Source organism: Rousettus aegyptiacus, unplaced genomic scaffold (genome assembly GCF_014176215.1).
Source record: "Rousettus aegyptiacus isolate mRouAeg1 unplaced genomic scaffold, mRouAeg1.p scaffold_m13_p_10, whole genome shotgun sequence".
Classification (NCBI taxonomy): domain Eukaryota; kingdom Metazoa; phylum Chordata; class Mammalia; order Chiroptera; family Pteropodidae; genus Rousettus; species Rousettus aegyptiacus.
The window spans coordinates 87,508,370-87,522,435 of record NW_023416285.1 but is presented as its reverse complement, the minus strand read 5'-3'; the positions used below and the strand labels follow the sequence as shown (position 1 = coordinate 87,522,435).

Below are 14,066 nucleotides of genomic sequence, written 5' to 3'. Positions count from 1 at the left end.
AATTGACCGTCTGAAAGATTAATCAGAGACAGTTTACATAATAGTTAATTAAGAGTAAGCATCTGGATCCAGCTCCGGTTACTTTCCTCGTCCCTCACGTACCGTCCCATATGCATCAATATTCCCATTTGTAAAATGGGCGAATGACAATACATGCAATATTTATTAATGTATGCAAATGTCAGAACAGGGCCTGATATTTAAACCTAAATAAAGATTAGCCATTATTATCATTAACAACCCATATTACTAGAAACTGCATAAAACACCTCTATTTTCTGTTAACAGTTTCATTCTTTCTATTTATTTTTAATGCTTTAGAAAATATGCGACAGTAATTTAAAATCGCCTAAATTTTTATTAATGATTGCTTATAAGCTTAGTATGTTTTCCATAGGATAATGGACAATACTTATGTGTAAAATTAAAATGTCTGCATATTATTTTATTTAATAGAAAAATTAGAAAACTGTTAAATTCTAAAAGTATAAATTTATTCTTTACGCATTTTAGAGTATTTGGATCCTCTCACTTTCCCATTCTGTTTAATTTTGGGAATATTTTTCTTAAACTGCACCATGTTCTTCATCTAAAAAATGCCCTGCAGTGACCCAGAACCCTGCGGTGACCCAGAAGTCAGAGAGGGGAGGGCAGAGAAGAAGAGGTGTGTAGGCACCTACATCTGGGCCTTTATGTTTCAAATGCTTTTTTGCCTCGGAGACTGAGCTCTTTGGCTTTGACCTTCTAGAGTCGCTATCCACATATCTTCTACTTTAACTTAAAATTGTCCTTGTTTCGTCTACTTCCTAGCTTTTCAGTTTCACCGGGCCGTGCTCACATTGTTCTAAGACATGCATTGTGTTTCTTACCGAGTCGGTTAACCAGAAAGAACCAGTGCAATGCACTGAGGCCAGAGGCATCGCGAACGTCACCCAGCTGGCCAGGGAGCTCTTTTTGTAGTCAAATTCATTATAAGATAAATAGGACCTGTTATAGATTTATTTTTTCTCTTTCTTCCACCCTGTTATCTGACTATTAAAAAACATGGTTAAAATCTTAAGAAGTTGGGCAAGAAATTGCATACATGTAAGACACTGTCTCAACCTGGCCAGTCATTCATTTACTCACTCGTTATTCTGGATAATTATATGTCAATGTCTGTGCTTCTAAGTAAAATAGAGCCCCTCTTCTGAAACACCTCTGTCTCAAGCATCCATCCCCATGGCCACCCTTAGGTTTGGTGACATGCTACGATGACTCACAGTACTCACCATAGGATAGACAGCAAAATCTGTAAAGGAAAAAATTGGGGGCAGTGTCTGGGGAAACCAGGGCAAGTTTCCAAGGGCCCTTTCCAGCGGGGACACACATGACACTTAATTCTTCCAATAGTGAGCTGTGACAACACGTGTGAAGTATTGTCAGTCACGGAAGAGCATTAGGCACCCAGTACCCAAGGAGTGCTCACATGACCACCTCCTGTCCAGCATGTACTAAAATTCCAGACTCCCAGAAGAAAGGCGGGTGTTCAGCATAATCCATATTGTTTACTCAGACAGTTTAGCCACAGGGAGCCACACTTATCTGTTAGGGAATGGTGGGAGCCCCTCCCTAAATCTAAGTTCAAAGACGCCAGCCAAGGGCCAGCTTTGTAAACAAGATTTTCTAAGGCATGTGGTCTCAGGCGTGCCCTGTTGACTCTCTTCTGCACAATCTTACATTCAAGTGGAGTAGGCAGAAGGGCGTCTAAGGAGTCAGGTACAAAAGAGTTACTGGATTATAGAAGAAAATTCAGTTGTCTCTGCCTGGGGGAGTCAAGGGAGGCTTCATTTCACAAGACAATATTTGAGCTGGATCTCGAAGAAGTTGTGAGATTTCCCAACATCTGAGGTGAGACTGGGCTTTCCTCAGTGCAAAAGGTAACCATATTAATTGCAGGTAAAGAGATTATTGAGAAATTCTGTGTGGCGGAAGCAGAGGACATGATGGGGAGTCAGAGATGGGAGAGTGGTTGGAGCAAGAAGAGCGTGATGTGCTTTATAGTTTTGTGGGTGGTACGGAATGTTTAGAGGTTTTTATCAGAAGAGAGAGTGAACAGACCTGAAAGGTATCTCTAGTAGCAGATGGGAAGAAGGATTAGAGAAGAGAATGAAGACAGGAGGATCAGTAAGGAGGGAAGAGATGATGAAGATGTGACCTCAGGAACCTGAGGCAGGACCAGAATGTGGCTCAGTGGTCCTCAGCCAAGGGGCACAGAGAGTCACATGGGAACCTTAAAACGAATATGATGTCTAGGTCCTACTCAAACCCTTTCATATCTCTCGACAAAGCGTTCTGTACACTTTCTCTTCTGTGGCTATCTTACTCTGTAATGCTACCCGTCAGAACCTCAGAGTCCACTGCGTGGTCAGTTCATTGTTGGACATAAATAAGGGCATAACCGTTCGCACAGAATTTCCTCTTCACTTCCTCAGTAAATTGAGATGCAGAGCCATATGGCAGTCTGCCTTAACCAAATAATTACATCTGTTCTCAGATGAATCTAGCCAATGAAACTGTTTGCAGTGGACAATCTTAATGTTTCTGAAAAAGAATCAAAGGTGGGGATTTAATTTGCAGACCAAAGTGCTTGTCGAAAGGTGCAGTCTTGATGGATCCTCATTACTTAAGATACACATCAATTTATGTAGTTAGTTCTCAGTGATTTTTGACGTGTGTTGTGGGGGTGATTTGTATGCAAGACTCAAGAAATGGAGTTAAAGATGTTTTCAACATATAACTCTTGTACTATTTAAGATATTTATATAAAATCATTAGGATAACACACAAATATAAATATATCCAACCGGGCATGGCTTTCCTCCCTTTTGTTTTTAAATTATTTCATTTTACAGTACACGATGGCACGAAAGAGACTTGCAAGGTTTGCAAGGAATAACATGAAGATATACTTGAGTCTCTTGTTTTACTCTGATTCACTAGACATTTTTGGGTTTCAGAATGATGTTCTATTTAAATGCAATGAAGTCCCTTCTTCAGTAATAGTTTATTGGTGCTAATTTAATTGAATAAAATATCTTAAGAATGTGTTAAGATCGATACATATGTTATATATACAAAAATATGTCTTCAAGCTTTCTCTCCTTATATCCACATAGGAGTCACTAGATATTTGCTGTTTCCGTGAGCTATGTGATTAACAACTATAGCAAAATGTGTTAGAGAAAATTATCTTTGAAGGTTTTCCATCAGTGGTTTAATTAACATACAGTGGACAGAAAACAAACAATCTGTTCGGCCAGACGATTCAGAGATCCCTTCTGTTGCTTTTGTTTCCACTACAGCTAGGGAGGGAAAAATGATACTACGTATAACCCTTCGTCTTGTTTATTAATGATTTGTTTTGGTGGTGATTAAAATATTTTATGAGTTCGAACTGTATAGGGATAATTTACAGTGTAGATAACCAGGCTGTGGTTTTGCCAGTTTTTCTCAGTCTGTATTTCTGTAACACGTCCATTTTTGATTCATTTTATCTCCTTTAAAAATCGTTCTGAAATGGGGTCAAAATCTAAGCCAATTTCATACTTCAGTCTTGATGAACCATGTACTACCAAATTATGAACATAAAGGGATGTTTCCTCTATGCTTGATCAGATAGTCTTGCTCATTCATTACAAAATCAGAGGGAAAGCATTTGGTTTCAGATAGCAACCGAAAGAAAATTCATGGAAGCCAGGCCCTGAAGCTCACAAATTTTCTAATTAGAAAACCCTCCTGTCTTTCCTTAAATCCTGTTTACTCTGTAAATACAATTAGAGCCAGCAAGTGATCTATTGATCAGTTTTCAAAGTTTAAGGTGGTAAATTCTAGGAGGAACAAGCCCTTATGCGATGGAGGCAAAAGAGTCAATAGCTATAATAGCTGTTAATGTGACAGTAAAGCCAGAGAGAAAAAAATCATAAAACATTGATAAGAAAATTAAACAAAACAAAACAAAACAACAAAAAAAACAAAAACAAATCACCCAAACATCACAGCTGTCTGGGGTCTTACCCTTATAAGTGCTACGGTAAGCCTTTATTCTTGTTTCGTTCAGTAAGCTTACCTGTTTATTAAATTTACAGGAGGCTTACCTATTTATTAAATTTACCTTCTGCAGTAATCTTGCCAAACTGGGACAAGTTTGGTCACTGCAAAAACAAGAGTTTAACCCATTAATCATACTTCCCAATCTTCAACTTAAGTGGTATTAAGAGATAAAAGTGCAGCATGTTAAAAATTTCTAGAGTTTATTCAGCAAAAATCAGTTCCAATGAGGCAGCACCAAACCGGAAGCACTTAGGAGCATTCCAAAGGCAGGGACTAGGGGAGAGGCTTCTGTGGAGAAAGGCGGGAGCAAAGCAAGGAACCTCTTTGACTGGCTACAGCTTAAGCATTTGCCCGATTCGGAAAAGATGCGTTGGCCGTTTGTGACCGGTGATCCTTAGATGTTTGACTTCTTAACCTCAAGACATTTACACGCTTAGGTTTGGGCTGCTAAGATATTGAACCACCTCAGTCTAATGGCTTCCTTGCTTAATTAATTAACAGTGGAGAATATGGTTTGTATCATCCCAAGTTTTGGAGCCGTTGTTTATTTGTCCTCTAGGGTGAAAAAGCGTGGAGACAGACAATGAGAAAGGGGACACAAGGAAGTCGAGAAATAGACTTTCTATGCAGACGGCTCCGCCAGTGTCACTGTTTGGTGACAGGGACCACGGGGCTAGTGTGACCCCACTGGCCTAACAGGCATCTCGGAAAGTACTATATGTTGTCTTGTGCTGTCAGTATCTAAAAGGATAACGGTAAAATTAATATCAGGCAGTTAATACCCAACAATAAGACCCATTTAAAAGAAACCCAGAGTTGCTTTGAAATTCCATTTCTGGGATTTTAGGAAACACTAATTCTCTGAAGTTTTCAGTGAGTTTTTCCTGATTTACATTATAGAAAAACTGACAAACCTCTGGTTCAAGCCATTCCCTTTGTGTTATTTAAAAAATATGTATTTTTATATCCAAGACTGTTTAATTGCATTACATTTGCTACATTCCTTATCTAGGCTAACATTCTAACAAGGACCCTGTATAGATTTTCAGTTGTTCTTCCATGATTATTGGTATTCAAGTAGCCACCACCCTGAGCAAGGCAAATGCACAACTCTAAAGTTAATCTGGGTGTCGTGCTTAGGAGATCTTACTCTGGTGGTCGTAAAACTTTTATTGCTTACTTTTGTTGTAAGCTGCCTCATACATTTTGGATAATGAGGCAGGATATATAAATAAAAGATATAAAGTTACTTTTTATAGCTTTGCCTAGAATCATAGGTCTTAGAGCCTGACACGTGCTCGGGAAGAGCTATCTGCTTTTGCGGGTAGGATATTTTCATTCCCATTTAAAATATAGGGCAACTAAAGCACAGAGAGTTTTGTAAATTATGCTGGACTTTATATCCAGCAAACCGACAGGAAAGAACTCCACCCCAGGTCTCCTGGATCTTTGCAAAGCGTTTCTCCATTACTTAATCCTGCCTGGTCCTGTCATTCTTGCTCCAGAGAGACTCAACAGTTAATTCGCCCATTCACTCATTCCACACACATTTACTGAGTCCCATTCAATGGCCAGTGGGAAAGACAGTGTTAAAAGAGAAACATTTTCTCTAGTAGAGGCTGGGAGGGGTCCACGATCAACCCTTTATGTACGTGAGTTTTTTCAGTCCTGCAGTGGGTCTATGAATTGAACACAGCGCTACATTTTTCTGGTTTTTGGGTTCTTCTCTGTGGAGTTCTTGGCCATTCCCATCTCCATCTTTTAAGCAGATCTCTTAAGCTCTGCTATTCTACAGTGTCTTGGCAAGGTCTAGATAGCTGACACTATGCCAGGGCTTCTCGCTGGGCTATATCCACTAAGGCATCAGACAGTGGGAGATCTCTTAGGTTCACAGTGAAATCAAAAAATATCCTCTCTGTCTAGATAAATTATTGGCCCTTTTTTGAATTGAAAGGAAGGTATTTTCGGCCATTTACCTGTGATGAGTACTGGTAGCCTTCTCTTATTTATTAGAGTCCTAAGTAGCCGACCTAATGGGAATATAAGTCACACGAAATACATTTGGGTGTCTTAGAATGTTCTTATATTAAGGGGAACATCACAGACATAATTCAATCATACTTCAGCCCTGCCGGTTATAAAGCCTGACAATTCATATCTTTTGGTAATAGTTGCTTGGTAAAGGGCTCTTCTTCTTAATCAGAAGCTGAGTTCCCCATGCTCATGCTACATCTTCCCCTGCTGACCTACGGAGATGAAAGACTGGGAGTAATGATTAAATCTAATTTTCCCTCCTGTAGTAGCAGGATGAGCTGGGTCAGCAAGGCCAGTCCCTGCAGATGGCTTTCAAATACCTTTGTGATTTGACCTCCCTGCCTTCCCAGCCATTTCTCTAAGTGCCTGTCACTGTCATTCTTTACCATCCTACAAGATTCTAAGGTGAGAACAGCACAAATGAACAAGAGCATTTGCGGTGCCTCCTAAGGATGTTACTTATTAAATGAGTTAGGCAGTGAACCAAGTTTGACTTGTGAGTGCGAGGCAGGGTTAGCACATTTACACGGAGATCTTTCCGTGTACTGTTTAACCCATTCAAACAGATTGTTGACTCTTTGCTGCTCAGTGTAACTCGCGAAATGAGTATAAGCTCACAAGTTGATAATATCTGACTTTTACTTTCAAACGTACTGCGAGTCGCTTGGTTTTCAGTCCTTTATTTGGATTGTAGCCTGTTTTCTCAGAACAACTGGGAAATGTTTATGAAGTGTGTGTGTGGAGAGCAGGGGAGGAAGGGAATAAAAATCCTTTGCTTTAGGGCAGCACATCTGTTTTAGGCACCACATCTGCACATTCGCCGTCGTCATGACTTAGACTGTGTCCTAAAATTGCATCCTCCTCAGAGATGCGCGTGCCAACTCGAAGTACTACAGTTAAACAGATTTCACTGTTATTCGTCAGTTTTCTGTTTTCATGACTAGCAGAATTCTTTTCTCTGCCGAAGTCCATAGCATGTGTACGATTCATGACAAGTAGTAACTCGTTACCTTATTTCTTTCCAAACAGACTGGCAACATCAGAGTCCCCAGGCCTTCCCGCGAACGCAAGCGGAGGTGGAGGTGGACACGCACACCTTCAGCCACCGCTGGAAAAGGAGCTTGGATTCCCTCAAGGCGGTGGACACGAACCGAGCAAGCACGGGCCAAGACTCCCCAGAGGCCCGAGGCTTCACACACCTGCTCCTGGACGACGGCCAGGACAACGCCACCCAGATCGAGGTGGGTAAACGATGTGGGAAACCGAAGTGGACTAATGAATATGTTTCTTATAAAGCACCCAACTCACACGCATGCGTGCGTGCACACGCGCACTCACACACACACACACACACACACACACGCTGTCTCTTCAGCTTTAGACTGTTTTTGTTTGTTTTTTTTTTGGTAAGGATCAATTTAATTCATTAATAAATAATTTGATAATGTTCAGTAATTCAAGCATAAATAATAATAACTGTGGTAAATAAGTCGCTAAGCCGTTTAATCACCCACAGATCCATTTACTCTCGAAACGGACAAACGTGGGTTTGGTGTGCCAATGGCAGTAAGGGACGTGAAGATGAATATGACACAGCGCCTACCTGCCAGGAACTTACTGTGTAAGAGGGTCTAAGCGCCACAATCAGACCATGCCTATGCCATGTGATAGCTACAAAATAATAGGCCATAGTGTGGCAAGCGCAGAGGAGGGAGTGGTCACCTTTTTGTGGTATGAGGGAGGCGGGCTGCTGGCCAAGAGGCTAATTCTAGGAGTGGGCATTGGAGCAGGGGCTTGGCAGGTGGAGCGGAGCTCACCGGCCAGGTAACCTGTCCGTCGTGAAAGGGAAGATTCCTGGCACAGCGAGTCACGTCTGCAATGGACGCGAAGTCTCATAGGGTCGCCAACTGCCCTTGTTTGCCCAGGACTGAGAGGTTTCCTGGGACGCAGGACTTTCAGCTGAAAAAATGGGGCAGTTCTAGGCAAACCAGATGGTTGGTCACTCTGTGACTGTAGTTCTTCATTATGGTTGGAGCCATGAAATGGAAGGAGAAGGATGGTCGCAGTTGGGTTCAGCAAGTCTGGAATTTTGCCGAGGGCACATTTTGGGCTGACGTAATCATTGCTTAAGTTTCCATTGTCCATAGCATTGCAAATCATAAAATACGATCTTGTTAGGACACTGGATGTCACAAAAACAAACAGGCAATTATGGAAATAAGCAAAACCACCCAAATGAGAACAGAGGCTATTTGTTCAGTTTGTTCTAGCCAGGGACTCAGCCTCCGTCACTAACTTGCCTTTGGTGGACACTCAGAAAGAGTGAGGGGCACGGGAAAGTTTTTCATTTAAAAAAGTGGTTTCAGGGATGCTCTGATCGGTGATTGTTGGCCTGGAGAGTCTAGAGGTAGACTGACTAGAGGCAGAGCATCTCATATGATTGGTTGGGGGAGCATGTTTGGCTTTCTGTGGTTGGTCCTAAGTTGGATGCAAGGACAAAAAATAGGAAAGCTGTCAATTATTAATTTATGGCTACCCGTCCTGGGCCAATTGCTGCCAAAATTGTGTGCCGGCTCCTTGGACTGGTTGCTGTAGAGGTCAGGGTCTGAGTCCCATTGTTATCCACAGTGGGGCCATTGTCCATTTGTATATTTTCTCGCAACCTGAAGTTTTAGTTCCTACTTTCTTCCAGGAACGGGCATAATACTTACTAAGAACTAGGCAGCATTCTTTCGCCTGCCCTGAAATAGTTGTTATTTGGGAAAGAACCCAACTTCATGAAACAGATCCTACACGCTTCTGCAACTCGCATAAAGGCGTCATTTGTTTCCTCATTAGCGAGAGGACTCTTCAGAAGATCCGAAGCGCGGGCCATGGGCATTCTGCGATATGCTGGAAGCCCAGCAGTTTTCACAAGCCCTCTCCATCTCCTTCACGAGTGTGTGGCTCTGGTGCTCCCCGGCTGCCTCAGCCAGGCCCCGCAGCAGGCAGCGCAGCGTGCGCCAGGAGCAAAGTCACGCAGTATCTGTAAGAGGCCACTTGGCCCCTGCAGAGTGCCTGCTGTTTTGGCAACTATGTTGTTATAGCAACTCAGGGTAGGCAGCAGCATCCTTCCCTGAGAAGCTCTTTAGGGTGTGACGTAAAGAAAGGAGAGCTAAACGGAAGCAGACCTGTACCCACCGAGGTTGAAAGGAGGGGCAGAGATGCCTAGAAGTTTGTCATCTCTATGCAGGATGCCGAATCATTCTAATAAAACTGAAAAATCCCTTTGCTCAAGGATGTATTAACACTCTTCAGAATACCACTCCAGCCATTATTATAGCTGATTTTGTTATTAAGTCCATTTTTTTCCTATTCTACCTTAACAGAGGGAAACCACATCGTGTCAGTTATTGTAACTCAGTAAAAAGGAGAAAGGGCGGCACAGGATGCTGTTTGCTGGGCACACACTCAGTGCCGAGACCTGCCAGGTGTTGCATGGATGCCATTTTACTTGGTCCTTAGATCAGCCTGGAAAGATTTGCATCCTCAGGTTCTCTGGATCATTTCGGTGACTTTTACATGAGGGACATTTCAGATTCAAGTTTAGTATTTTTTTCTAAAGACTCCCATTAATGAGTAAAATGGCTGGTATTCCAACTCAGGCCTGCCCAACTCCTAAGGCTTTAACCTTTCTACTTGACTTTGCTTTCTCTAATATAGAAGAAAAAAAAGTGGCAATTTGATTATGGAGTGATTTAGGCTGAAGGCAGTAAGCAGATATCAATATGAAAGTAACACTGGGGTTTCAGTCAAGCTGGGGCGGTGGGGCGGGCCTTGTCTTGAAGCTAAATGTGCTCCAGAGGACTGCTTTTATTTTAAGAGTTTATTGATTTTGATGGGGTGGTCGATGGAGATTTGGGGGCTCTAAAGCCCCATAAGTCATCCTGGAAACAAAAGTGTACACCTGACACTTCTCCGCGATGTTAATTTATCTCGCCCCTTGACAAAGCATTTTCAAAACACTTTTTGTACCTCTTTTGGGGAAAATACTTTCACTGGATTGAATTTAACAGAAAGAAAGAAACAGAGTGGTCACAGAGCGACTCCTCTGGGCCGGACAGTGGGACAAGATCTTTCTTTCAGGAATAAGCATTTCGATTTATATTGCTAACTACAGCAACGTAGTGAGCGAAGGACCACGTGTGCTTTTCATTTAGATGCTTCCAAGGTCGGTGTGGAGAATCAGAATCGTTTTGCCTGAGACCCTGGCCATAGTAGTAGCTGTTCAAATAATTTGTGTCCCTGTGAGACCGAGACCACCCTGAATGGCATCCCTGGGCACATTGTCCTCACTTCTGCCTCCGTCTAGACTTCATATCCCACTATCGCTAGACAGAAACAAAAGGCAATAGCATATTTACTACTTTGGCACAAATTCGTTATGAAACAAAGACTGCTATTCTCTGAAACTGGTGACAGTATTTCTTCTGGTCTCTGCACGAGAACAGATAATGGGGGTAGTGGGGGGCAGGTTGTAGAATTTAGTATGCCAGCTAAAGGATTCTTCCAGTTGAAGTTTTTCTTTGTTGTTGCTATCACTGATTTTCTTTCTTTCTTTTTTTTTTAAATATTCTTCCCATAAAGGTATAAAGATGTTTTGAAACCACTTGCATTTCCTGTTGAATAAGCAGGGACTCAACAGTTAGCAAATGCCGCTGTTGATCTGAATGTTGATTTATGTGAGACTTGTATTTTCTCCATCCACATGGACAGGTAACCACTTAGATAAAGGACAGTGGCTTCTGATTAATAGGTGTGAAGAGTAAGGTGTCTTGAAGCAGCCACTCGTGTGCTACTTTTTGTGATTATTTGGGGAGTACAGGAGCTTTTAGGACTTTGAGGTAGGACCGAATTCCGTTCATGACTCAGCCTCATGTGAGCAGCTTTCAATGGGCACCGTGACCCCGGCGACACATGCGTGGACGAGCAGTGCAGGTGTCTGCCGGCTGCCCTGCTGTTCGCTGGCACAGAGCTCTCATCCATCCGTCAGTGGTGCCTGGCAGAGGGCAGCGGGCCTGGGCAGTGTGTGGTGAGAATTACAGGGCTGCATAAAGCTCAGTTCCATCATCTTATTCTCATGTAAGGGTGTTGGTAACATACAGTTCTTTGCTTTACAGAAATCAATCCCAAATTCCTAACACACCAAACCAAATATATGCCACTTTTTCGCATGTAGTGTTTGAAGCTTCATATCCCCTCTCTTGGTACACAAAAAAAGAGGTTTTGAAAAGGATTATCAAGTGTGATTTTTTTTTTTTTTTTGCCTTGATTGAAAAGCACCTGGGTAACTTGAAGAAGGGAAGATTTAAAACTAGCTTTTATGGCTTACATATAAGTTTAGCATTACAATGCCAACCGACTTAGGAATCAGGAGCTTGACCACTGCCTCTCAGGCGATGCGGGCGTGGCTAGTCCACAGGCCACGCTCAGAGCTGCAAAGAGAGCAGGAAGCAGATTTAGCGAGCGCCTTTGAGGACATGCGGGTTCTGAAAAATCTATATATTAAATCGAATGGCTTACCAACAACATGTCTTACGAATTTCTCATTCTGGTACCAAATTCAAAATCGCAGGCAAGCCCAGCCATCATTTTATCATCTGTGTTCTCCTTGAGGCTCTCCGCCGAGGAGGGTGCAGTTGAAAATGGTCACCAAGTATGTGTGATGAATGTAGCTAAACACTAGATAGGGATCCACCATTTTTCTGCTAAATGCATGAGAAACCCTCTTTGATCTTTTTTGTTACATACATTGTTGGTTGTGTACACATCTTATTTTTACAAATTGTATACACTGTGTTTCTTTAAAAAGTTAGCAGTTGCTGCACACACATAGCTATTATGTGTGTTCTGATATTTTATTTCAGTCCCTAACTAGGTAATCCACTTGAAAGGAAAGAAGTCACTGGCAAATACTTAATCTAAAAAACAGCGTGCTTGCTTTGATGATTATTTTACAAAGAAAATGGCAAATTCCATAACGTTGCATGTGGGCCGAATACGTGTGATATATTTGCAGTATAGAGTAGCATCAAAATATTCTCAGGTAATGAAAATCCTACTGCTCGTGTGTCTCAAGGCTAAGTAAGCTTTTTCCACTTCAGCGATCTGACAATAACAATAATGAATATAAATACAGAGCAGCAATAAGACACATCATCCCATTTGCCAGAGATAAAGTAATAAAAACTTGTAGAATATTGCTGCCCTGATTCTCGCCTCGGGTTGCTATTCTGCTTATGGACTCATAGAAGAGAATACTTACATATGAGAAGAGTGTTATAATGCAGATTTGCGACATTTTTCAAAAGAAAAAAATGTTGCTCCTGATAGGAACAACTCTGTGACTATGTTTATTATGAATGTGAAGAGCTGGTGTAGATGGTTTCAAATAAAGCATTTCCATTTTAGGGGGTCTTAAACTTGCATAGACTTTAGGGTTGCAGAATCAGAAAGCCGTGCAGAGGGAATACTAAGATTAATTCTGAAAAAGCACGCTTATTTGATTCAAGAGTGAATTGAAATTTCCCTAATGCATGTAGGTGTCAGAGTGGCTTCTACTAAAGATGAGGAGGCAAAAATCATATGAGGGAATGAGATTGCAAAGCAAGAGAAGTGCTTCAGGGGCGAATCAGCATCCGGAGGGAGACCCTCATTCTTTAAAGAGCCAGAATTAATGTAGGGACAAGGTGTCACCGAGCCAAGTCATGAAGCGTTAGAAGGTAAGCAAGTATTAGGTATTTCTAGACAGTTTTGCACAGATAAGCAGGGGCATGACTTTACACTTCCTTTTATACTCTGTGTCTTAGTCTCTTTGGACTGCCGTAACAAAAAATGCCATAGACTGAGTACCTTAAAAAAACAAATATTTATTTCTCACAGTTCCGTAGGCTAGGAAGTCCAAGATCAAGGTGCCAGCAGGTTTGGTATCTGATGAGAGCCTGCGCCCTGGTTCACAGAAGGCCATCCCCCTGCAGTGCCCTCGCCTGGCTGAAGGGGCGAGGTTGCTCTCCAGGGCCTCTTTTTTCAGGGCGCTAACCCCATTCATGGGGCTCCGCCATGGTGACCTCATCACCTCTGAAGGCCTTGCTTTCTAATATGATCACTTTTGGGGTTAGGATTTCAATGTATGACTTTGAGGCGGCGGGGGAGGGGGGCACAAGCATTCAGTTCATTACACTCTATTAAGGTGTTTGGGATTCACCAGGAAGATGCTCGGAAGCCCCCGAAAGATTTTAAATAGGAAAAGGCAAGATCGCATTGAAGCTCCTAAAATACTGCCATGTGGGGCCGAGTTGGAGTTGGGTCAGACAGCCCAAATCCAGGAGTGGAAAGGCGAGTTTACATCGGAAGGGAATTGTTATGGATCACACGGGACAGTGGCTAGGGAGAAGGCTGTGGAAAGACGTGTGAGTTCGAGGAAGGCCCATTAGATTTCTAACCACCGACTTCCTCCAACCGCTGTGACCAGTCTCTCCTGACCTTTCGGTGACCGGCTGACTCTGAGGGTTAATCGCAGGTCCCCATAGTCATCTTCCCTGCAGGCTGGCCTGCCACAGCCCTACAGCACCCATCACGTGTAGGCTGGGGACTGGCCTCATGTCTTCGACTCCGCCTCGCCAAAGCAAAGACTGTACGTTAGCTGACAACAAAATCTGTTTCAGTTTTTCTGTTTGCTTAATTGGCAAAAACAGGTAGTTTCAAACTTCTGATTTAATCCCATTCATTTTCTTGTAGAATATTGATGAGGACTTTTAGTTTTCAAAGAAGTAAATGCACTGAAAATAGTAAATCAGGCAGAACTTATCTGTAATTATTACTCATCTTCTAAAAAGATAATGAGGATTAAAATAGAGTATCATATATCTTACTCAGTTACAGATTATTCTTAGCTTGACATG

The 14,066-nt window shown here is 42.2% G+C and overlaps 1 protein-coding gene across 2 annotated transcripts in view; it reads left to right on the top strand.

Annotated features, from left to right (window-relative positions):
* The window catches only part of PLXDC2 (plexin domain containing 2), a 355,810-nt gene that overhangs the window by 142,797 nt on the left and 198,947 nt on the right, over window positions 1-14,066 (top strand). For both annotated transcript variants that reach the window (XM_016124268.2, XM_016124276.2), the window contains exon 2: window positions 7,156-7,367. In XM_016124268.2, coding sequence (XP_015979754.1) covers window positions 7,156-7,367 — 212 coding nt within the window. The remainder of the gene's footprint in view (window positions 1-7,155; window positions 7,368-14,066) is intronic.